General features: G+C 46.9%; 1 protein-coding gene across 5 annotated transcripts in view; it reads right to left on the minus strand.

Moving 5' to 3' along the window:
* tspan9a (tetraspanin 9a) overlaps nucleotides 1-24,971 on the minus strand; it is a 286,143-nt gene that overhangs the window by 133,833 nt on the left and 127,339 nt on the right. For 3 of the 5 annotated variants that reach the window (XM_072484908.1, XM_072484909.1, XM_072484907.1), the window contains exon 5: nucleotides 2,335-2,414. In XM_072484908.1, coding sequence (XP_072341009.1) covers nucleotides 2,335-2,397 — 63 coding nt within the window. In that variant the 5' untranslated portion in view covers nucleotides 2,398-2,414. Of the gene's footprint in view, nucleotides 1-2,334; nucleotides 3,133-24,971 lie in introns of those variants that run through there. The other 2 variants (XM_072484905.1, XM_072484906.1) reach the window with 2 other exon arrangements.

The following is a 24,971-nucleotide window of genomic DNA, read 5'->3' on the forward strand; positions in this document are numbered from 1 at the left end:
AGAGGCTGAACGGAGACTGACTGATCAGCATGGGATACACAAGTTGGAGGATTATGCCATTCAGCCCCTCGAGCCTGCTCTGCCATTTGATACAATCATGGCTGATCTGATTGTGGCCTTCATTCCATTTTTCCGCCAGCCCCCGTCTTAACCCTCGACTATCATTTCACTCAGTAATCTGCCTCACTCGGCCTTGGATAGCCTCCAATTCTCTCTATGCACAGACTACCGACCCTGAGAGAAAAAATTCTCCTAATCTCAAGTCTTAAATGGGAGACCGTTATTTTTAAACCGTGTACCCCCCCCCCCGCCCCCGCCCAAGTTCTAGTCTCCCCCACAAGGGAAAATATCCTCCTTTCAAGCCCCCTCAAGATCCTATATGTTTCAACAGGGATACGCCAAGAGAATTCCAAATATTCCGATGTGGACACACTGGCAAGCTGGAAAGGAAGGAAGGAAGCTCAATGTCTAATTTACGTCACATTCTCAAGCAGCCATGTGAATAATTATCACAAGCTTTGCATCTTCAGTCACAGTGACGTATAATTACAGTCAAGTTGGGGCACACTCCAGCCTACTGCTCCCAGGCCAGTGACTAAACAAAAGAGCATGCGGCCGGCTGTGCATTCCTGCAGATTACACTGAGTGCAGTGATGAGGCAGTACCGTCCGGCTCTGCACTGACTAACGTAACAAGCACATGTTGCAGAAATTCTGCACTCATGTTAACAGCCCTACAGTTAGATTCCTGGAGAATTCTGTGGGCTGTTAAGTTGGGACTTCCCACTGTATAAATGCTCCATACATCAAGGACTCCTGACTAGAGAACGGGACACCACACTGCACTCAGGAGTCAGGACGCTCGGAGCCTACGCTGCCGTTTTCAATGCCGCGCAGACACAGAACTTCACTGCTGTCGAAGGGCAGAGAGTAACAGCTTTAGATGACGGGGCTGAATTTAACGTATCCAAGTCTGCTGACGATGCAAAGTTAAGGGGGCAGTAAGCAGTGAGGTATAGACAAGGCATGAGTGGGCAAGATCGTGTCAGATAGAACACGACATAGAGAAATGTGAGACCATCCACTTTGGAAGGAGATATAGAAAAGCTGAATATTTTTTGAAATGCTGAGAGAGTGAGGAATGCTGATATTCAGAGGGATCTGGGTGTCCTTGTACACCAATCACACAAAGTTAACATGCAGATAAGAATTAAGGAAGCAAATGGTATGTTAGCCTTTATTCCAAGGGGATTAGAATATCATGGAATCACTATATTGGAGAAGGGGCCATTCGGCCCATCGAGTTTACACCGACCCTTTGAAACAGCACCTTACCTAGACCCAATCCCTCGCCCCATCCCCTTAACCCCATCTAACCGTCGGACACTCAGGGGCAATTTTATCATGGCCAATCCAGCTAACCTGCACATCTTGGGACTGTGGGAGGAAACCGGAGCTCCCGTAGGAAACCCACACAAACACGAGGAGTCTGTGCAAACTCCACACAGACGGTCACCCAAGGTCGGAATCAAATCCGGGTCCCAGGAGCTGTGAGACAGCAGTGCTGACCACTGTGCCACCCTGCCGCCCTTTACAAATTACGAAATCTGAATGCAGATATGTAGGGCGTTGGGAGTATTTGATACAGTTCTGGTCTCTTTACTCAAGGGTGAGTATATTTGCCTTATAGGAAGTGCATTACAGGGAACTCTCCTATGACAGATCGAGTACGCTAGATCTATATTCCCTGGAGTGCAGAAGAATGAGGTGATCGCCTAAAAATGTATAAAGTTTTCATGAGGATTGGCAGAGTAGATGTTGAGAATGTAGGCTGGAGAGTCTAGAACATAGGGTCACTAGTCATTTAGGACTGAGTTAAGGAGACATTCCTTCACTTAAGAGGGTTGTGAATCAATGGAATCCTTTACCCCAGAGGGTTGTGGGTGCTTGATCACTGAGCACATTGATAGATTTGTGAATACTAAAAACAATCAAAGGATATGGAAATGGAGTAGGAATGTGAACAAAAGCCTGAAGATAAGCCATGATCATATTGAATGGCGAAGCAGGTTCGAGGGGCTGAATGGTCTTTTCCTGCTCCTATTTCTTATGTAAGTAAGGAGGCCCCACTCTGCCAAATAGGAGACTTAAATTACACTCAACTTTGGATCATGACTAACGTCAGCTAACTTTAATACCAGGGATAAGGGAACAACCGAGCTAATCGCACCATCTAGTCACTTTCTGTGATGTGTGTTTAGGCATTTGTATTCAACGGTGACACATTCAGCTCTCCACATACAGTCAATCCCTGGGAGAAAAATCAATCACTTACCCAAAATATTAGGTTGAAAAGAAACATCAAGTACTTGAGACAACACAAACAGCCTCTTGCCATGCTGCACTTCTGGAATTCTAGGAGGAAAACAAATGACAGGTCGAGGTAAAACACCACATATTTGCTTCCTTTAGGCGCCGTATATTTGTCACTCTTTACACCAGGTCCTGCTGGGCCCTTGGTGCGGGCACCCGAGTTTCCATAAAAAGCCCCAGCTGTAAATCCACGGCCAAACTGCTGGCCAGAGGTGGACGCTCTACCAAGGTCTGAGTCCCTGCTCTCCACAGATGGGCTCCGATGGATTGAAGATTCCTCACTGCTCGATTTCTCCATATTCTCCCTCTTCACAGTTCTCACATTCAATGTCAAACATGTCTCAGAATTTGGGGCTGGATGAAGAGAGATGGAGAGAGAGAGACTGGAGGTCACTCAGAGCTGCAAGCTCCGCAGTGGGTATCCCTCCTGAAGCTCTCTCCCTCCATTTAAAGAGACGTACTGGGATAGCAATCCGCTCACACAGCCCAACTGCAACAATCAGCAGCTCATGCAACACATGATCAAGCAATTCTCCTTCTGCTGAGCTATGTGAAGCACAGCTGCTCTCAGGGATCCTGGAATTCCTGTCCCGGCAGTTAAACTCTACAGTGCTTCATCTTCCCCATGCTCTCAGAGCGACGTACAGTGCATTTCAGGCACTGCAGCTTTGCACAGACTCTCTGCACTGCTCACATGTTCCTTCTACCTCTTCAGTTAGCAATCAGCTGTTTAATCTCCCTCTCTCTCCCCCCCCCCCCCCCCCCCATCCTGCTGCATTGCTGTTAAATAACCGGCAGCTGCTCCTGTAGCTCGGTTTAAAACAGAGCAACCACTGACCCAAACCACAAGGACTACTGCACCCCCCCACTCTCCCCATTCACTCCTCCTCCGACCCATCATGGTCACACCCACTTTATGGCAGGTCATCCAATCAGAAAAAGACCCCTCCAGGGACGAGCAGTTTAATCTTTTCTCCCAGGTTGTACAAGTGCAGCCCTGCTGCCAAACAGCACTCACAGGGAGAATAAGGATTACATGGATACAATAATATTCTGTCAACTCAGACAAGAGACTGCCTGCACGCGAGTACCAATGGTATTCGAGCTCAGACCACTGTTGAGGACAATGGAACCCAACTCGGACTGACAGCTTGTTCAGGGTTAATGCAGAAGTGAATCGATATGGCAAAATATTAAAGTTCCGCTACATTATATAAGCAAAGTGTGTGTTGATGCCAACTACAGGGGAATTATTGACTTTTAAAATGGCTCCATTCCTTAAGCCGGAACAGCCAATGTGAGGAGCGAGTCCGAGGGATTCGATACACAACAGCCTTTTTAAGGATTCTTCACGAACTTCAGGAATCACTTTTGTAAACTTCAACAAGGAATAGAATTCTGATCATTCCCAAATTAGCTGGTGGCAAATGTCCTTACGTTAGTCCGAGGGACTGGGGAAAGGTGGAGGCGTCATTCCGTTAAAATATATTTTGGGCTATGCTATCCGCCACCATGGCATAGCCCCCGCCCAATCCCACCCCCATCGCTCCCGTGCAGAAGATGGGAATGGGACACTGGTGTTCCACTGGTGCACGCCAGAAGTTAAAATGTCAAAGCTCAGCACATGCACCCCACAGCAGGATAAATCATTTCCCAAACAACATTTTCAGCCCAAACATGTACTGAAGTTCTCTATTACACCTCTTTGAAACTCCCACCTATAAATTTTGCAACATTACTGGAGAGCACCTTTCTTTGAAGTGTGGGCAACACTTCTCATCCATGTTCAATTTATTAGAGAGAGCTTCATTCAGCCTCACTCCACGTGAAAGAAAACTGAAACGGTGCATATCCAGTTTTCCTGTTGTTATTAGCCTTGTCTGCTTTTTGTGTACTGGAAACAGATGCTAATCACAAACTGGAAAGCTGCAGAGGGTAAGCAGTGAAACAGCGTTCCGTACAGTGATTTACCAAGCGGCAGGATCTTCTGGTCTCACTGTTGTCAACGGGGTTTCCCGCTGAATGCACCCCTAGCTGCCGTGAAACCTGCGGCTGGGGTGTGCCCTCGGCGGGACTGGGCGATCCCACCGGCCTAAACCGTCAGAAAGCTCCGACCCAGGATAATGTTTTCTGTGATGACGACTAACCCAGCTTCATACCACTGATTCAGTCACCACAGCAATGGCACAATGAACTGTATAGTGATTGTATCTTTCGCAGCCTGCACTCCGTAATTGAAAACAGTCTGAATCCCAGTAACTTTCGAGCAGTAGACCAGTCTTGCTAGACCGCAAGAAAGTTCAGAGTCTCGTGAACACCGCCCAGTCCATCACACAAACCTGCCTCCCATCCATTGACTCCATCTACACCTCCCGCTGCCTGGGGAAAGCGGGCAGCATAATCAAAGACCCCTCCCACTCACCTTACTCACTCTTCCAACTTCTTCCATCGGGCAGGAGATATAAAGGTCTGAGAACACACATGAACAGACTCAAAAACAGCTTCTTCCCCACTGTTACCAGACTCCTAAACGACCCTCTTACGAACTGACCTGATTAACACTACACCCCTGTATGCTTCACCCTATGCCGATGTTATGTAGTTACATTGTGTACCTTGTGTTACCCTATTATGTATTTTCTTTTATTTCGTTTCCTTTTCATGAACTTAATGATCTGTTGAGCTGCTCACAGAAAAATACTTTATCACTGTACCTCGGCACAGGTGACAATAACAAAATCCAATCCAATGGTCTGAATCCCAGTAACTTTAGACCAGTAAATCTCAGCATGGTCTCTATCCCAGTAACTCTAGACCAGTATATCTCAGCATGGTCTCTATACCCAGTAACTTGAGACCAGTATAGCTCAGTACGGTCTCTATCCCAGTAACTTTAGACCAGTATAGCTCAGTATAGTCTGAATCCCAGTAACTTTAGACCAGTACAGCTCGGTATGGTCTGAGACCCAGTAACTTTAGACCAGTATAGCTCATTATGGTCTGAATCCCAGTGACTTTAGATCAGTATGGCTCAGTATGGTATCTATCCCAGTAACTTTAGACCAGTATAGCTCGATATGGTCTGAATCCCAGTAACCTTAGACCAGTTCAGCTCGGTATGGTCTGAATCCCAGTAACTTTAGACCATTATAGCTCAATATGGTCTGAATCCCAGTAACATTAGACCAGTATAGCTCAGTATGGTGTGGATCCCAGTATTTTTAAACCAACATAGCTCAGTGTGATCTGAATTTCAGTAACTTTAGACCAGTATAGCTCAGTGTGGTCCCTATCCCAGTAACTTTAGACCAGTATAGCTCAGTATGGTCTGAATCCCAGTACCTTTAGACCAGTACAGCTCGGTATGGTCTGAATCCCAATAACTTTAGACCTGTACAGCTCAGTATGGTCTGAATCCCAGTAACATTAGACCAGTATAGCTCAGTGTGGTCCCTATCCCAGTAACTTTAGACCAGTATAGCTCAGTATGGTCTGAATCCCAGTAACATTAGACCAGTACAGCTCGGTATGGTCTGAATCCCAATAACTTTAGACCAGTACAGCTCAGTATGGTCTGAATCCCAGTAACTTTAGACCAGTATAGCTCAGTATGGTCTGAATCCCAGTAACCTTAGACCAGTACAGCTCAGTGTGATCTGAATTTCAGTAATTTTAGACCAGTATAGCTCAGTGCGGTCCCTATCCCAGTATCTTTAGACCAGTATAGCTCAGTATGGTCTGAATCCCAGTAACTTTAGACCAGTACAGCTCGGTATGGTCTGAATCCCAATAACTTTAGACCAGTACAGCTCAGTATGGTCTGAATCCCAGTAACTTTAGACCAGTATAGCTCAGTGTGGTCCCTATCCCAGTATCTTTAGACCAGTATAGCTCAGTATGGTCTGAATCCCAGTAACATTAGACCAGTACAGCTCGGTATGGTCTGAATCCCAATAACTTTAGACCAGTACAGCTCAGTATGGTCTGAATCCCAGTAACTTTAGACCAGTATAGCTCAGTAGGGTCTGAATCCCAGTAACCTTAGACCAATACAGCTCAGTGTGATCTGAATTTCAGTAACTTTAGACCAGTATAGCTCAGTGTGGTCTGGATCCCAGTAACATTAGACCAGTACAGCTCGCTATGGTCTGAATCCCAATAACTTTAGACCAGTACAGCTCAGTATGGTCTGAATCCCAGTAACTTTAGACCAGTATAGCTCAGTATGGTCTGAATCCCAGTATCTTTAGACCAGTACAGCTCAGTATGGTCTGAATCCCAGTAACTTTAGACCAGTACAGCTCAGTATGGTCTGAATCCCAGTAACTTTAGACCAGTATAGCTCGGTATGGTCTGAATCCCAGTGACTTTAGACCAGTATAGCTCAGTACGGTCTGAATCCCAGTAACATTTGACCAGTATAGCTCGATATCATAGAATTTACAGTGCAGAAGGAGGCCATTCGGCCCATCGAGTCTGCACCGGCTCTTGGAAAGAGCACCCTACCCAAAGTCAACACCTCCACCCTATCCCCATAACCCAGTAACCCCACCCAACACTTTGGGCAATTTTGGACACTAAGGGCAATTTATCTTGGCCAATCCACCTAACCTGCACATCTTTGGACTGTGGGAGGAAACCGGAGCACCCGGAGGAAACCCACGCACACACGGGGAGGACGTGCAGACTCCGCACAGACAGTGACCCAAGCCGGAATCGAACCTGGGACCCTGGAGCTGTGAAGCAATTGTGCTATCCACAAGGCTACCGTGCTGCCCTTATGGTCTGCATCCCAGTAACTTTAGACCAGTATAGCTCGGTATGGTCCGAATCCCAGTAACTTTAGACCAGTATAGCTCGGTATGGTGTGGATCCCAGTATTTTTAAACCAACATAGCTCAATGTGATCTGAATTTCAGTAACTTTAGACCAATACAGCTCAGTGTGGTCCCTATCCCAGTAACCTTAGACCGGTTTAGCTCAGTACGGTATGAATCCCAGTAACCTTAGACCAATATAGCATGGAGGAGGGGTTGTGGTGTAAGGTGCTCTGGATGGTAAATACCTCAACTTTGTGCGCGAGGTTGGAGCTGATGCAGCTGAAGGTGGTGTACAGGGCGCACCTCACAAAGGCGAGGTTGAGCCGGCTCTTTGTGGGGTAGAGGATGTTTGTGAACGTTGCGGGGGGGGCCCATTGCAAACCACGTTCATATGTTTTGGTCCTGTCCAAAGCTGGAGGTGTATTGGAGGGAGGAGTTCAGGGTAATTTCGAAGGTGGTACATGTGAGGCGTGAGCCGGGTCCTCTGGAGGCCATATTCGGGGTATCGGATCGGCCGGGATTAGAAGCGGGTGTGGAGGAACATGTTTTAGCCTTCGCCTCGCTGATTGCCCGAAGGCGTATCCTGTTGGGGTGGAGAACAGTTTCTCCACCCTGTGCTCTGGTGTGGCGGGGGGATCTGTTGGAGTTTTTAACACTCAAGAAGGTGAAGTTTGAGTTGAGGGAACGGATTGAAGGGTTCTATAATTCATGGGCTTTGTTTATTATGTACTTTCAAGAATTGGATGACTTTGAACATGTGGGGGGGTTGGGGTGGTGAGGGGGGGGGGGATTGGGTGGGGAGGGGGTTGGACTGTGTATGTTGTTGGTGACTATATATGGGTGGATCGTGGATTCCTGAATCCTTTTCTTTGATGTTTGTATTTAAAATGTTGAGGGTTGGTTGGGGTTTGGTGGGAGGGAGGAATTGTTGGCCAGGGGACTGACATTGTATTTGTTACCGCTGATTGATTGTTGGTGGATGTAAATTTGGATGAAAATGTGAAAAAGGAGAATAAAAATATTTATTAAAAAAACTTTAGACCACGATAGCTCAGTGCAGTCTGAATCCCAGTAATCTTCAACCATTTTAACTTATTGCTGCTTACATGTTTACAGTTACTTGGTGGTAGAAAACCTGATTACTGAGAAGAGAGACATGTTGCTGAAGTTTTTCATCTTACACTCATCAGGACAAACATGAATGCCAAATTTACAATAATCGCAACAATTTACACTATAGGAGAAAAGGGTCCTGATTGGTTGGCAATTCAATTTTGATTTGCCGAGGCATCACCATAGAGAAAGCAATGAGGAACTATTGGCTCCTGACGTTGCCAGGTAATTTTTAAAAAGGCGCAAGTCTTGAACATATTCCTTTTATTTGCAGTGAACAGGTCCCTGCATTTGAACGTATTTTACTTTTCCATCGGCAGCAAGAAATGCTGCTCACATCTCAAGAATGAATGAAAAAACTACATCATCAACTCTCATCAGCACAGTTCAAGAATTTGAATTGAGTTTAAATAAAGGCTCAGTAAAAGTCACCACAAAGCGGTTGAGAATTGTTGTAAAAATCCAACTAATTGACGGATGTCCTTTCAGGAAAGCAATCTGCTGCCCTTATCCAGTATGGGCCTATATGTGACTCCACTACCTCACCAATGTGACTTTTAATCGACCATCAAGGGTGCCTAGCATGCCCCCACCTCCTTCCGAAGGGCAATTAGGAATAGACAATAAGTTCTGGTCAACCCACAACCTAAAAATGAACCAGGAAAGTAATTAGTCAGAATTAGTTAACAAAGTACGTGAACATCTGGTGAACAGTGAGCACAATGTGATTGAATTCGATACCAGATTTTAAAGTAGGTTTGGGGGGGGGGCCCGTGGTCACGCGCCAAGGTTTTGAATTTAAGTGAGACTAGTTTCAAAGGGCTGCAAAATGAACTAACCACCATGTTTCGGGGTGGCTGTTAATAAGCAAACCTACAGAGAAACAGTGGGAACTTGCAAAGGAATATTGGTTTTGATAGAAAAACAGCAGAGACCCTTAAAAGGCAGAAGTTCCACTTGTGCAGTGAAGCAGCCAGGACCGATCAACAAAGTCGGGAGGTAGAAGAGTGATGTGGAAATCCCACAAGCTGTGAGAGTAATAACACACAGAAATTGGATTCAGAGAATGTGAAACTGTGTACAAACTAAAATTCACACTCTATAACAATATTTTTTGTGTGTGTGCATGTATGTATCATGTATATATTATATGCATGTACACACACACATGATATAATTTGTATTACAGAGAGAAAATTAGGGACTACACTGAATAGCTCTGTAAAAACGCAACGAGATGCAGATGCACAATTAATCACTTAATTGCAATAAAGGCAATATGTCCTGTTCATAAACTGATAGCTGTCTGCAGCCAGCAATAACTGTGTTGTTCATTGGCTGGTCAGATCAGCAGGAAAGCAACAGCGGAGTGGCTAGCCCCACGTAAAGCTAACCTGCATCTCTTAACATTCTGGCTGGAACAGGTGCTGGGAGGTGCAGGGGATCAACCTCCCCAATCTATCCTCATAACTGAAGTTTCCCACCTCTGGAACTTTAGACTTTGTAAACTCCTTCAGAACCCTCTCCAATGCGTTCACATCCTTCTTACTGTCTGTCACCCAATACTCCAGGGGAGGTCTAACCAGTGTCTTGTGTAAGTTCAGCATAACCTCCTTGCGCTTGTATTCTATGGCCCTATTAATAAAGCCCAGAACACTATATTCTTTATTAACTGCTACCTCCACCTGTCCTGCCCTTTTAATGGTCTCTGCACATATACACCCAGGTCCCTCTGCTCCTGCACCCCCCTTTAGAATTCAACCCTTTATTATATATTATCGCTCTATGTTCTTCCTACCGAAATTAATCAACTCACACTTCTCCGCATTGAACTTTATCTGCCACCTGTCTGCCCACTCCACAAACTTGTCTATGGCCTTTTGAAGTTCTACACTGCCCTCCTCACAGTTTACAATGCTCCCAAGCTTTGTGTCATTCACATACTTGAAATTGTCCCTTGCACACCAAGATCTAGATCATTAATAAAAATCAGGAAATGCAAAGGTGCCAATACCTACCTGAGGTACCCTCAATAACGACGCTTAGAGTGTAAACAGTAAAGAAGGCTTTAATAGACTAAGAACTATGCTAGAGCTGAGGCATGTGCTAACTGCTGCACAGCCCACAAGGCAGCCCCTTATATATGTCTCACAGATGGGAGGAGTCAGAGGCGGAGTCCCCAGGGTTCCAAGCCCGGTTTTAAAGGGGACATCACCTTACATGATGACAAGGCAGTAACCGTTCATCACACTACCCCTGGGGAACAACATTCCTCCAGCCTGACAGACATAGATCAACGCAGAGTAAAGAAGTGACCAGGGGAGATAAAATAGAACAGTGAGGTGATTGGTGTGAAGGAGCCAGAGATTATTGCACCGTTTGGATGAGATTGTGATGGCTCAATGACATAGGTAAATCTGTGCCTTATACAGAGTTTAATTGCTATTAAATTGTGCAACTTTTTATTATAACCAACTACACCTTCAGCCTGAACATAACCTTAAACATGGAGCTGGAATTCAAATAACGCAAGTCGACATTTCCCTCAGCTTGACTTCCAGCCTACATCGTCAAGTGAGGATGATAATTAGCTGCCATATGGAGCGGATAATTTAAAAACTCTTTATAGAACTCACTGCCAATAATTTCTTCAGGATGTGTAATGAAGTTGTGAGCTGTCGCAGGGTCACACTAAGCCATAATGGTAGACATGTTCAATTACAGAATGCTTTCTGTTTCAGCAAATTAAAGTACTGTTAGTTAGATTAATTGGAGGCAATAAATCAAGAAATAATTTGCATTTAAAGAGCGCCTCACACAGCCTCAGGACATCACTAACTTCACAACAATGAAATATTTTTGAAATGTCGTAGCTGCTGTTTAGTTAATCTCCCGTTGATTGCGGGATAAACATTAGCTTAGGAGAGCGGGAAACCCCAGTATTCCATCAAATAATGTCATGGGATCTTTCAGATCCACCCATCGGAGCAGACAGCTCCTTGGTATGACGTCATATCCAATGGCAACTCTGACAGTGCAGCACTCCCTCAGTACTGACCCTCGACAGTGCAGCATTCCCTCAGCACTGACCCTCTGACAGTGCAGCACTCCCTCAGTACTGCCCCTCTGACAGTGCAGCACTCCCTCAGTACTGACCCTCTGACAGTGCAGCACTCCCTCAGTACTGACCCTCTGACAGTGCAGCACTCCCTCAGTACTGACCCTCTGACAGTGCAGCACTCCCTCAGTACTGACCCTCTGACAGTGCAGCACTCCCTCAGTACTGACCCTCTGACAGTGCGGCACTCCCTCAGTACTGACCTTCTGACAGTGAAGCCCTCCCTCAGCACTGGCCCTCTGACAGTGCAGCACTCCCTCAGTACCGACCCTCTGACAGTGCAGCACTCCCTGAGTACTGACCCTCTGACAGTGCAGCACTCCCTCAGTACTGTTCCTCTGACAGTGCAGCACACCCTCAGTACTGACCCTCTGACAGTGCAGCACTCCCTCCATACTGATCCTCTGACAGTGCAGCACTCCCTCAGTACTGACCCTCTGACAGTGCAGCACTCCCTCAGTACTGACCCTCTGACAGGGCAGCACTCCCTCAGTACTGACCCTCTGACAGTGCAGCACACCCTCAGTACTGACCCTCTGACGGTGCAGCACACCCTCAGTACTGACCCTCTGACAGTGCAGCATTCCCTCCGTGCTGACCCTCTGACTGTGCAGCGCTCCCTCAGTACTGACCCTCTGACAGTGCAGAACTCCCTCAATACTGACCCTCTGACAGTGCAGCTCTCCCTCAGAACTGACCCTCTGACTGCAGCGCTCCCTCAGTACTGACCCTCTGACAGTGCAGGACTCCCTCAATACTGACCCTCTGACAGTGCAGCTCTCCCTCAGAACTGACCCTCTGACAGTGCAGCACTCCCTCAGTACTGACCCTCTGACAGTGCAGCACTCCCTCAGTACCAACCCTCAGACAGTGCAGCACACCCTCAGCACTGACCCTCTGACAGTGTATCACTCCCTCAGTACAGACCCTCTGACAGTGCAGCACTCCCTCAGTACTGACCCTCTGACAGTGCAGCATTCCCTCCGTGCTGACCTTGTGACAGTGCAGCATTCACTCAGCTCTGACCCTCTGACTGCGCAGCGCTCCTTCAATACTGACCCTCTGACAGTGCAGCTCTCCCTCAGAACTGACCCTCTGACAGTGCAGCACTCCCTCAGTACTGACCCTCTGACAGTGCAGCACTCCCTCAGTACTGACCATCTGACAGTGCAGCACTCCCTCAGTACTGACCCTCTGACAGTGCAGCACTCCCTCAGTACTGACCCTCTGACAGTGCTGTCCTCCCTCACTTTTGACTCTCCAACAGTGCCGCGCTCTATCTGATGGCAGGATAGGGTTCGCGGGGAGGATGGTAACATGGAAGCGGTGGGTTTGAAGGTAAGGGCAAAAGGGACTGGCTTTCTGTAGCACAGCCCTTTCATGTTGTTCTGTTCCCCGAAAGGGCTCAGAGTGCCTGGCCACAAGCAAGTCTACCCCAGGGAAACACTTGCACACCTACTGGGCAGCCTTCTGACAGTACAGGCAAGATGTGCAGTTCCTAAGCCACGTGCTTAATAAGTCTCAACGGTATCCCACTGCTCATAGAATCATTGACTTTACAGTGCTGAAGGAGGCCATTCGGCCCATCTAGTCTGCACCGGCCCTTGGAAATAGCATCCCACTTAAGCCCACACCTCCACCTGTATCCCCATAACCCAGTAACCGCACCTAATCGTTTTGGACACTAAGGACAATTTAGCATGACCAATCCATCTCACCTGCACATCTTTGGATTGTGGGAGGAAACCGGAGCACCCGGAGGAAACCCATGTAGACACGGGGAGACTGCACAGACAGTGACCCAAGTCAGGAATCGAACCTGGGATCCTGGAGCTGTCAAGCAACTACGCTAACCAGGGATGCTGCATTTGTGCCTTCCGACCTCCGACTTACTCAGGGGAGGTTTTATTGTCACCGGGTGACTAATACGGGGCCTGTCCCCTAACTAAGTGGGCCTGGCCGCCATCTTTTTCAGCACTTGTCTGCACGCTGTTTGAAGATGCTCCAACTACATTCGTACATGATAGTAACAGCATTATAAATAGCCACGCTCTATTCCACTGTTTAAATTGCTGCAGTGCTATCATGTACAGTGCTCAGGGTATACATTCTGAGCATTCAAGCTCAAATATAGCCACAGCCTGCTGAGAACGCAGCGCTGAACTGCTCTCCAAAAGACAGACATACAGCAGTCACTTGACAGCCAGGAGATGCCAGTTTGTCATAACCCTCTCGAACCTGTTGCGAGTTGAGAAAATGAAGCAGAGAAGCTGCTCTTTTCTCCCAGCTTGTTAAGATTACACAGATTTCTCTTGAAGCCACACATCCGATATCAGGGTAAGCGAAGAAATCTGCCTCTTGTGTGGTGCGATAGCCGTCATTAACACCCTACAGCTGGAGTTTGGGAGCTCTGCGGGCTGTTGGGATATCAGCAGCATGTGCAGCAAGTGAAACCATCGAGCATGGTCATTTTATGACTTCGTAAATCGGCATGTAACTGGTGAGCATTACGTGCAGATAATCATGATCCTGCAAAGATGGATTGCAGCTCCTGAAAGCATTTGAACTCCATCAGCAGCACAGCACAGGTTTTACTTCAAGCTAGCTTAACCGAGCATTGCAGAAATGTGAAACCAATGGCAAACTACAACTGGGGTGCTCAGCAACACAGCTATTGCAGATAAAGTAGGGTCACCGACGGGTTACAGCACAGGAGGCCATTCAGCCCATCATATCCATGCTAGCCCTCTGCAAGAGCAATTCGGTCAGTCCCACTCCATCCCCTTTGCTCTTCAGGTATTTATCGAATTTCCTTTTCAAAGCCACCTGTCTCCGCCGCACTCTCAGGCAGCACATTCCAGATGCTGACCACTCGCTGCATGAAAAATATTTTTTCTCTTGTCGTCTCTGGTTCTTTTGCCAATCAGCTTATATTGTTGCCCTCTGGTTCTCAGCGCTTGTACCAATGAGAACAATTTCTCTTCATCTACCTTGTCCGGACCCCTCATGATTTTGAGCACCCCTCTACCAACTCTCCCTTCAGCCTTCTCTTCTCTACAGAAAAGATCCCTGGCCTCTTCAATCTCCCAATGTAAATTAAGTCCCTCATTCCTGGAACCATTCTTATAAATCTTTTCTGCGCCCTCTCTGGAGCTTTCACGTGCTTCCTAATGTGTGGTGCCCAGAATTGGATGCGATACCATCACTGATGGTGAACTACTGTTCATCCAGGTTCACCTTGATTTTAGAAGTTTATAATAAGTTGTATCAGTCGGATACAGGTTGATGTATATCATCTACAGCCACTGTATAAAGCAGTGCTTAACTGTCAATACAATAAACTATCGGTATATCAGAATGGAACAATTATTTATATTGCTTCCTACTGTCTTCCCTGGACAGCAGAGACTTAGGAATCGATAGCTGCTATTAAAAATTCTTCCATTCCAGCTTAAATATTGTTTTTGAGATGGATCCCTTACCTTTCATGAACTCCATAAAGATTTTTAAAATTATTTATTCATGGGAGGAGTGTGTCATTGGCTGGGTTAAGCATTTGTTGCTCATCCCCTAATTTCCCTGGAGAAGGTGGTGGTGAGCTGCCTTCTTGGACGGCTGCAGTCCCTGTGGCGTAGGTAAACCCAGAGTGCTGTTAGAGAGGGAGTTCCAAGATTTAGATCCAATGACAGTGAAGGAATGGAGATATATTTCCATGTCAGGATTGTGTGTGACTTGCAGGGGAACTTGCAGGTGGTGGTGTTTCCAATGCATCTGCTACCCTTGTCCTTCTAGATGGTGGACGCCACGGGTTTGGAAGGTGTTGGAGAAGGATGCTTGGCGATTTGCTGCAGTGCATCTTGTAGATGGAGTGAATGTTTAAAGTGGTGGATGGGATGCTAATCAAGCGGGCTGTTTTATCCTGGACGGCATCGAGCTTCTTGTGTGTTATTGGAGCAGCATTCATCCAGGCAAGGAGAGACTATTTCAGCACACACCTGACTTGTGCCTTGTAGATGGTGTTCAGGCTTTGGGGAGTCCAGTGGTGAGTTACTCTTTGTAGAATTCTCAGCTTCTGACCTGCTATTGTAGCCCCAGCATTTTGTGACTAGTCCAGTTCAACATCTGCTCAGTGATAACACCCAGGATGTTGATAGTGGAGAATTTAATTTGGTAATGCTCTTGAATGTCAAGGGTTAACGGTTAGAACCTCTCTTGTTGGAGATGGTCAGTACCTGGCGCTTGTGTGGCATGAATGTTATTTGCCACTTGTCAGCGCAAGTCTGGATGTTGTCCAGGTCTTGCTGCATTTGGACATGGACTGCTTCAGTATCTGATGAGTCACGAATGGTGCTGACCATTGAGAAATCATCCGCAAACATCCCCACTTCTGACCTTATGATGGAGGGAAAATCATTGATAAAGCAACTGAAGATGGTTGGGCCTAGGACACTGCCCTGAGGAACGCCTGCAGCTAAATATACACAGCTGGATGTGAATTAAGAGTGGAATGATTCACAGGATCTCAGAGGGCAGATGGAATCCAAGCTCAACATCCATCTTAACACTCCAGCCCTCCCTCAGTTCTGCACTGACAACGTCAATCTGGATTCTGGGGCTTAAGTCTCTGAGTGGGGTTTGGACCCATAACCTTCTGATTCAAGGAGGGAGTACTACCCATTGAGTTACAGCTGACTGCATTAGTGCTGGAGGTCCTTGAATGCATGAATCTACCTGCACAAACCTGAAGGAGATTCAGATATACCTTTTATCACTAGGTTTTCGCAAAATAGAAACATTGGTCATGTGTCAGCTGCAGCCCAGTTGGCAACAATCTCTCATCAAGGTCTCCAAAGGCAAATGTGGTGATTTCCTATTTGCCACCCATCCATCTCTCTCTCTCTCTCTGTCTATACGTACAATGAGTAACATGCATGAATTGCTAAGCAAGTGCAGCTTTCGGCAGAGTTTGAACTGTCTGGGAGTGAAGAGGTGTAAGTCTGTCTCCCAAACTAAATGTTTGCAATAGTCCAGCCCAATCTACTCTACACATGTGAAACTTGAACTGTGAACCAGTGCCAGGCCAACAAGCTGAACCGTTTTCACTTGAGCCGCCTTTGGAAACTTCTGGGGGTCAGATAGCAGGACAGAATTTTGAGGTGCTGACCCGAGCAGATGCCAAGCATCCACACCATACTGAAACAATCACAACTGTGTTGCACAGGTCATGTAGCCAGATTGCCTGACACTCCAAAGTGAATCTTCTGTGGAGAGCTCAAATCTGGGGTATGCTCTCAAGAGAAATGCTACAAGGGCACTCTGAAGGCTTCACAAAAGAGTGTGAGCTTCCTCGAAAGCAAATGCAAATCAGAGGCAGAGTCAGATTGCAAGGAGAGGAAATCCTGGGCCAGCAGCTAATCCAAACCCAACACCCCAGACGATGAACATGGTCATCCCCTCACCTCCAAGAAAGAACAAGACTCACTCGCCTTTGAGTCGAGAAGATGTGGTTCAGGTCCCACTCAAGGACTTAGCACAACAATCAGTGCTGTACTGAGGGAGTGCTGCACTGTCAGAGGTGCCAACTTTCAGATGTGCTATCAAACTGAAGTCCCCCCCTGCCCCCTCCTGCGAATGTAAAAGATCCCATGGCACTATTATTGATTACCCCTCAATCAATCAATGGGCTGATTTTTACGGGGAGTGCCTATTGCCTGGCCCGTTGAAAAGGTTAGTCATGAACCAACCTACATTTTTAAAAAGCAATAAAACACTGCTGGCAGCCTTATCAAGCAGTGGGTAGGAGTTATCCCCTCAGTGGGAGAAATCCCGGCCTCATGAGCTGCCAGCCAATCAAGCAGTCCCCAAAACAAAGGACATTTAATCCTGGACTCGGGTAAATCCCAGAAGTTTTGTTTTCAAATTTAGAATACCCAATTCATTTTCTCCAATTAAGGGGCAATTTAGCGTGGCCAATCCACCTAGCCTGCACATCTTTGGGTTGTGGAGGCGAAACCCACGCAAACACGGGAGAATGTGCAAACTCCACACGGACAGTGAACCAGAGCCGGGATCGAACCTGGGACCTCGGCGCCGTGAGGCAGCTAACCACTGCACCACCATGCTGCCCAAAATCCCAGAGGTTTAAGGTGGGAAGGAATCAAACACCCAGGGAGGGGGGAAAAGGGAGTGTGAACAGATTTTGGGTGCCAAGTTGGGGTGGGGGGGGAGTGGTGTGCGCAAAGTGGGTCGTATCATCTTGCGGAGGATGTCCAAAGATGTGAGGTTCGGTGGATTGGCCATGATAAATTGCCCCTTAAGTGTCCGATAGGTTAGTTGGGGTTACTGGGATAGGGTGGGTACATGGGATTAAGTTGGATGCTCTTTCCAAGGGCCGGTGCAGACTCGACGGGCCGAATGGCTCCTTCTGCACTGTAAATTCTATAATTCTAGGAAGCTGCCCCCAACACACACAGCAGACCCCCAAAAGATGCGCTCCCCTCATCCCTCCTGCTGCTTCACCTCAGGTGGTGAAAAAGCCCATCTCCCACTCACGCCTATGCAAACCACATTCTGGAGTGGGCTGCAAATTAATCAGGTCAACTGCCTTCTTAACAAGCTCAACGAAGTGACGGGCAGGCTTCCAACTTCAGCTCCCACCCCACGTACTACATTATGGGCACTGAGTCGGGGGTGGGCAGAAAGATGGGGGGTGAGTACCCCTCAAATTTTACATGCCCCTACCTTGTCCCCCACCCCCAAATTACACAAATTAGCCGGCATGATTCCTGCAACACAACTGTGACTAACCTTCAAAAATACTTCATTGGTTATAAAGCATTCTGGGACATCTGACGGCGATGAGAGGTGCTACCTGGATGCAAATCTTCCTTTCCTTTTGCTCTTTGTGTTAGTTCTCAACATCGTGCAATCAAAACTGAAAATTCTGGAGATAATCAGCAGGTCGACCAGCCTCTGTGGGGAGAAAGGCACAGCCTACAAGGCTAGGACCAAGTGCTGGAAAGTGGGATTAGAATAGATAGGTGTTTGGGATGGCCGACACAGACATGATGGGCCGACGGGCCTGTTTTTGTGCTGTAAAACTCTATGACACTAAAGCCAATGGCACCTCAGCCAAATTTATTATAGTGTGCTTTTAACAATGTGAAATCTCGAATCTAGAGCCTTCCGGTAACATACGGGAAGGACTCTTATATCCTTCTGATCTTCCCGGAGCCTCTTGGCCAAGAAAATAGCCAAGTGCCAATTCTCTTTCTGCAGTGGAGACTCTGCAGCCAGAATGAACACTAAAAATGACGACATAGGGAGAGATGGAGGCACAGTGACAGCAGGTTTACAGAACAGAATTGTGCTAACCACAAAGGAACAGAGGAACAGGATGAGGCTATTGGGCCCTCAAGTCTGTAGGTCCATCTGCCTGCCTTGGTTCCATGACCATGAATATGCATTGCAACAAAACCTCAGTTTTGGAATTTTCAAATGGCCCCCCCAACTTTCTTTTAGAGAGCATTGCAGATTCCACGACTCTTTTCATGAAATGTGTTCACATCAATCCAGAATAGTGCCAGTGACAACTCAGCTGGTAACAGTGCAAACTAACCTTACCAATGCACTCGTTACATCAGTTCTTCGCTGTCTAATATTTATCTTAGAATGTTGTACCATGAGAGATACTGTTACAATCTCAGTTGAAGTTATTACTGGATGGGAAGATCCCAGAATGGAACTCTGGCTCAAAAGACTGTGGGCACAATCCAATGCCACGTGGCGCCGTAAAAGCAGCTCACCACGGCACAGCGCAGCCGACGAAAGCCAGGAGAACCTGCTCCTAGGATCTACCCGGCTCGCCACGCCTCGCGGGATCCAACACAACCTCGCAAGATGATGCGATGTAAATCCCAACCACTGTGGGCAAGATCAATTTTTAGCAAATATGTATATTAGAGCGAGGCACATAAGCCTCACTCTAATGTGCAGATTCCCGAGGTACCTGGGGCTGTGGGATTCATCACCTTCGACTCGGAGACCTCAGGTGAGCGCCGTTCAGCACTGGTCCCCCCACATCTGGTGCCACCTGGGCACCCCGGTAGTGCCAGCCTGGCACCTTGGCAGTGCCACCTGGGTGCCAGCCTGGCACTGCCAAGGTGCCCAAGTGGCATTGCCAGCTGGCATAGGCACTGCCATGGTGTCAGGTTGGCACTGCCAAGGTACCAAGCTGGTATTTTTTCCTTGTGTGCGATCAGGCCGGGGGCGCCTGGCATGGGTGTTGGGGGCGGGTTGCGAAGGGGGCTGGGCACTCTCCAATTGTGCACTCAGACTGCGGGTGGGGGAAAGAGGTCAGGGATTGTTTCGGGGGCCCCGGTGATCAGGACACCATTTATAAATGGCGCTCCAATCTCTCACTACACTGGGGAGTTCCGGCGAGCGGAGCACGGGGACTTTGTTTCCTTTTGGGAGAATCACACCCCATAAAATTTTTTTTTTTAACTAAAATGTGGAATATCAGAGTCACAGGACTGCTAATTAGTTTTAACAAGGAAAAATACATTTATTAAACATGAAAAGTTATATTATTATACAGTACTCCTTTGCTCCCCCATTAATTTAACATTTACACACAGGTTTCAGAATTAACCCGGATTACAAAGTATATCTTATGCTACAATAGTCTCATTAACACACAGTCCCTTTTAGGCATAGCAGATGACTGTGGGCAAATACACCCTCCACGCTGAGCGGCAAGTAAATGTTTGTGGATGTCTCAGAATCCCCACCAGATGATTGTCAAGTGAGGATTTACAATCTCCATTACCAAAAATACGCTCTGAAATACGCCAGGCCACTACGGAGACCCCCCCCAGGGGTCGGACCCCCCCCTCCCCCCCCACCTCCCCCCCCCCCCACAGGCCGCCCCCGGACTCTTCAAGGCCGAGATCCGGCCGGCTCAGAGGATGTTAGAATGGCGGCGGCGGGACTCGGCTTTTTGATGACGGCCGCTTGGCATATCCGGGCCGGAGAATTGACACGCTGACACGCTGGCCCGTGGCCAGAGAGTCGGCGCATGCCCCGACCGGCACCGCACCGACCACGCCGGAGCCGATGGCGCCGATTCTGCACACTGCGGAGAATTGCGTCGGGGCAGCGTGGCGCGATTCACGCGGCGCCGCGCCGATTGTCCGACCCGGCGGGGGGTCGGAGAATTCCGCACAAAGTTTCTGCTCCACTTTTATTGGTGTGTTCAGTCCAGCCCAGTTTCGACCAAAACCTTAACAATTTCTTTCTCTTAGCTGCTGTGTAAACTGCTCACAATTTCTTTAACTTTCAATTCCCAGACTGTATTAAAATGGCTTCAGACGTTTACTTTACCATTGAAGGTTGTTGTCCCACTTTAAATCTGGTTACTACAGTATGCCTTGAACTCAAAACACTTTGTTTGCTCTTCTTGAATTCTTCTGTAATATTTTGGTCTCTGTTCACTAACTCCAGACTTCTTGGACACTTCTCTTTGCTTCTCTAGTTTCCTTAATTAGCTGCTCTTCAGATCTCTGAACTTCTTTTCTGAAAAGGTGAGATGTTCCCGCCTACCCTTCTAAACCAACTGCTTCTAGCAGAGTTGTGGGAGCTGCCTTCTCTCTCACTACATATCTCCAACTGCACACAAATTCAACTTAAACTAAAACTTAAAAGCTTCTCTACCGTTAAAAGGCCCAGTGGTTAAGCAATGGCCACGTATCTCTGTTGGCCTATTTATTCTTCACGCCATGGCCCTCGCCAAGCACAATAAAACACAGTTGGAAGTTAACTAATCCCCACACTTACAAACACTTATGTCCAGCGTGAAGCTAACTGTTAATTTTACCCTTCCAGGCACAGTAACATTAAATTAAACACACTTAAAAACTATACCTTATTTCAAATGTTTACCAATTCAAATTTTAATTCCGCAAAGCTACCTTTGTTTTCCTAATATAGATGTACCAAAATCTTAATTTATAGTGTCATCATGTTCAGTGCCTGGGTGTTGTGTTATGCTTCTTCATGTAGCATAAGCTGCTTCAGTGATGTATGCTCTGACAAAGGAAGGTTCAGACTTGGAGATAGGTTTAACACATTTATTAAACAGTTAACAATTCTCCTACTTGAGTTCGACTCTCCTACTAATCTTGCTATAGTAACTCAATCTGACTAACCAGTCTGCTCTAATCCATGCAGCGGGTGTGATGCTTCCTAATCTGCCCCTGTCTCTCTGAGTGATGCATATCACCACATCTCCCTTTTTTTCGTGTTACATATTTTCTGTACTACGTTAAAGAAAATTGAACAAAATAGGTAGATAAGTGATGACATGTACAAATCATGATGACAGTGATGATGACACAATACCAAATAATATGTATGAGTCCAAAGTTTATGAATTGGTACAGTCGAGTGGCTTTCTTGTGTTGTTGTTGAAGTGGTGATGTTGATGGTGGTATTCCCTTGTGAACGCCGTTAGTGTTCCTGTGCTTAAGGAACCAAGAAGCGATCAAATCACTTTGTTGTCTAATTTGTTCTCTCTTTTTTTTCTATGCTTGTGGTAGCGATGCAGCATGTAATCTGTGTCGTCCGGCCTGGACTGTTTCTTGTGATTGCGATAGTGATGCCATATGTCAGCTGCCTTGAAAGCTGGTTTGCTTGTTCACAGTGGAGCAAACAAATCTGTCTTGAAAGCTGGTTTGCTTGTTCACAGTGGAGCAAACAAATCTGTCTTGAAAGCTGGTTTGCTTGTTTGTAGTGGAGCACACTTGAATCGGTGAGATTTGCTGTCATGCCATGGTATATCATAGATCATAGAATTTACAGTGCAGAAGGAGGCCATTCGGCCCATCGAGTCTGCACCGGCTCTTGGAAAGAGCACCCTACCCAAGGTCAACACCTCCACCCTATCCCCACAACCCAGCAACCCCACCCAACACTAAGGGCAATTTTGGACACTAAGGGCAATTTATCACGGCCAATCCACCTAATCTGCACATCTTTTGACTGTGGGAGGAAACCGGAGCACCCGGAGGAAACCCACGCACACACAGGGAGGACGTGCAGACTCCGCACAGACAGTGACCCAAGCCGGAATCGAACCTTGGACCCTGGAGTTGTGAAGCAATTGTGCTATCCACAATGCTACCGTATGACTGTAGTCTTGCCAGTGTGAGGAGCTGTGCTGTCACATTGTCCTGCAGGTGCAGAGTTGTACCATGTCGTACCAGTCGTTGATCCAGTGTTGTTGTTTTTGTCGTGCTTGTTGTTGACGTTGGTGCCTTTGGTACGCTTCTTGTTGTTGTCTTTGTTGTTGTTTTCGTAGGTTTTGTTGTTGTGTTTGTTGCGCTCAGTGACTACACCGAGTGGAGAATTTGAGTCCTTCACAAAGTTACTTGTGTCAGTGTCCTTTGTGGCATCCGCAGTTTCATTGAGTCTCTGATTCCTCGGCGCTCCCCGTCTGGAGTCATGTCTGGTTCACTGGAATCAACTTCGGCTTGTCGATGCTCCCGTCTGGAATTCTTTTTGGTTCACCTGAATCAGCTTTGGTTTCTTGACACTCCCTGTCTGGAGTCATTTCAGGTTCACTTGAATCATCTGAGGTGTCTTGATGCTCCCCTTTCGGAGTCAAAACATTCAGGAATGCATTTTCTTGTGGAGAGGCTCGAGTGGATGAGGTTTGAATTAACTTGGTTTCACTGGAGTCACTAGTAACCTTACTTTGATTGTCGAGTGCCTCTGTACATACTAGCGGAGAACAGTCAGTCTCGCTGTCATGTTGCACATCCTGTATGGGAATTGTGAAGCCTTCGTCACTTGTCGCACATACAGTGGGTAGATCTTCAGTGTCTTCTTGTCGGTTAATTGAGCTGGTTAGACTGTCAGAGTCTTCTGGTGGCTCAAATAATCTGGGTAAACTGTCATAGTCTTCTTGCTGCGCACTTGAGCGTGGCAGACTTGCATTGTCTGTTGCTGGTTGCTCAGTTAAGGTATCTAGACCTTCATGGTCTTGTTCATGCAAGGACTGCGCTCTGGAGTCTTGCGTTGCTCCCATTTTGGGGTCTGTCAACCAGCTCACTGTGGAGGCTTGTATTGCTCTCTCTGTGGAGTCTGGCATCGTTCCCTGTGTGGAGTCATGAAGTGGTCTCGCTGTGGAGTCGATCTGTGCATTCTGAACGGAGTCGTGCAGTGGTCTCGCTGTGGAGTCTTTCTGTGTTCTCTGTGTGGAGACGTGCGGTATTCTTGAAACTTGTCCAGGACTGCCTGGAAGTCACTCTTGTCTTGCCCTTTGGAGTACTTGAAGGTCTCGAAGATTTCTGCTGCTCTTGCTTTATTTTCTCTGCATCCGCCACGCCATCTAGGTCGGATGCTACCAGGTAGATCTCAAATCTCTGCCTGAATGCACGTCAATTTGCACTGAGATTGCCGTGGTACCTGAGCTGCTGTGGAACCAGAATCTCGAACATCTTGCCTGGGTGCTGTTGCTGGTGGTCACAGATTTGTTGAGTTGAACTATGTAGATTTAACAAGCACTAACTGGTACCATGTTGTGTTATGCTTCTTCATGTAGCATAAGCTGCTTCCTTGATGTATGCTCTGACAAAGGAAGGTTCAGACTTGGAGATAGGTTTAACACATTTATTGAACAGTTAACAATTCTCCTACTTGAGTTCGACTCTCCTGCTAATCTTGCTATAGTAACTCAATCTGACTAACCTGTCTGCTCTAATCCATGCAGTGGGTGTGATGCTTCCTAATCTGCCCCTGTCTCTCTGACTGTCGGCTGTGGAAAGAGAAAGAGCATGTGTGCCCTGTCCTTTTATATGGGTAGCCCCCTTGTGGTAGTGTCACCTCTGGGTGTGTTCTGACTGCCGATTGGTCGTGTCCTATCTTACTGACCTATTGGTTGAATGTCTGTGTGTCATGATGTCTCTGGTGCTCCCTCTAGTGTTTATTTAGTCTTAGTGCATTTGCATTAACCCCTTGTGTATTTACAGTGATGCACATCACCACAGGTGTTGGTTGTAAACGTCCTTGGGATAATGAGAATAGATAACATTTTGACTGTTACAACACAGTGACACTTGAGTTAACAACAGCTTCACCAATTAAAGAGTTATTAATCACAGCCGCAACACTGATAATCAGTTCCGCGGAAGGAAAGTTAACATGTGAAACAGGCTCATCCATTTATCTGGGTCCAAAATTGCCTCATAACTCAAGCTGATTGTTTGCAAAGTCTCAAAACACATTAAAGTTCGAACGATTACTTCTAATGGAGAATGTACCAATTGAAATTCCATTTACAGCTCAACTAGTTTAGTAGCAATTAATATCCAAACTGGCTGCTTTGAAAAGAGCAGCTTAAGCTCCACTCAATTGTTGCATACAGCACAGCAACTGGGGAGGCAGTGGTGTAGTGGCAATGTCACTGGACTGATGAGCCAGAGGCCCAGGGTAATGCTCTGGCAGATGGTGAAATTTGATAAAAATCTGGAATTAAAGTCTAATGAC

The sequence above is a fragment of the Scyliorhinus torazame genome, chromosome 19 (genome assembly GCF_047496885.1).
Source record: "Scyliorhinus torazame isolate Kashiwa2021f chromosome 19, sScyTor2.1, whole genome shotgun sequence".
Lineage (NCBI taxonomy): Eukaryota > Metazoa > Chordata > Chondrichthyes > Carcharhiniformes > Scyliorhinidae > Scyliorhinus > Scyliorhinus torazame.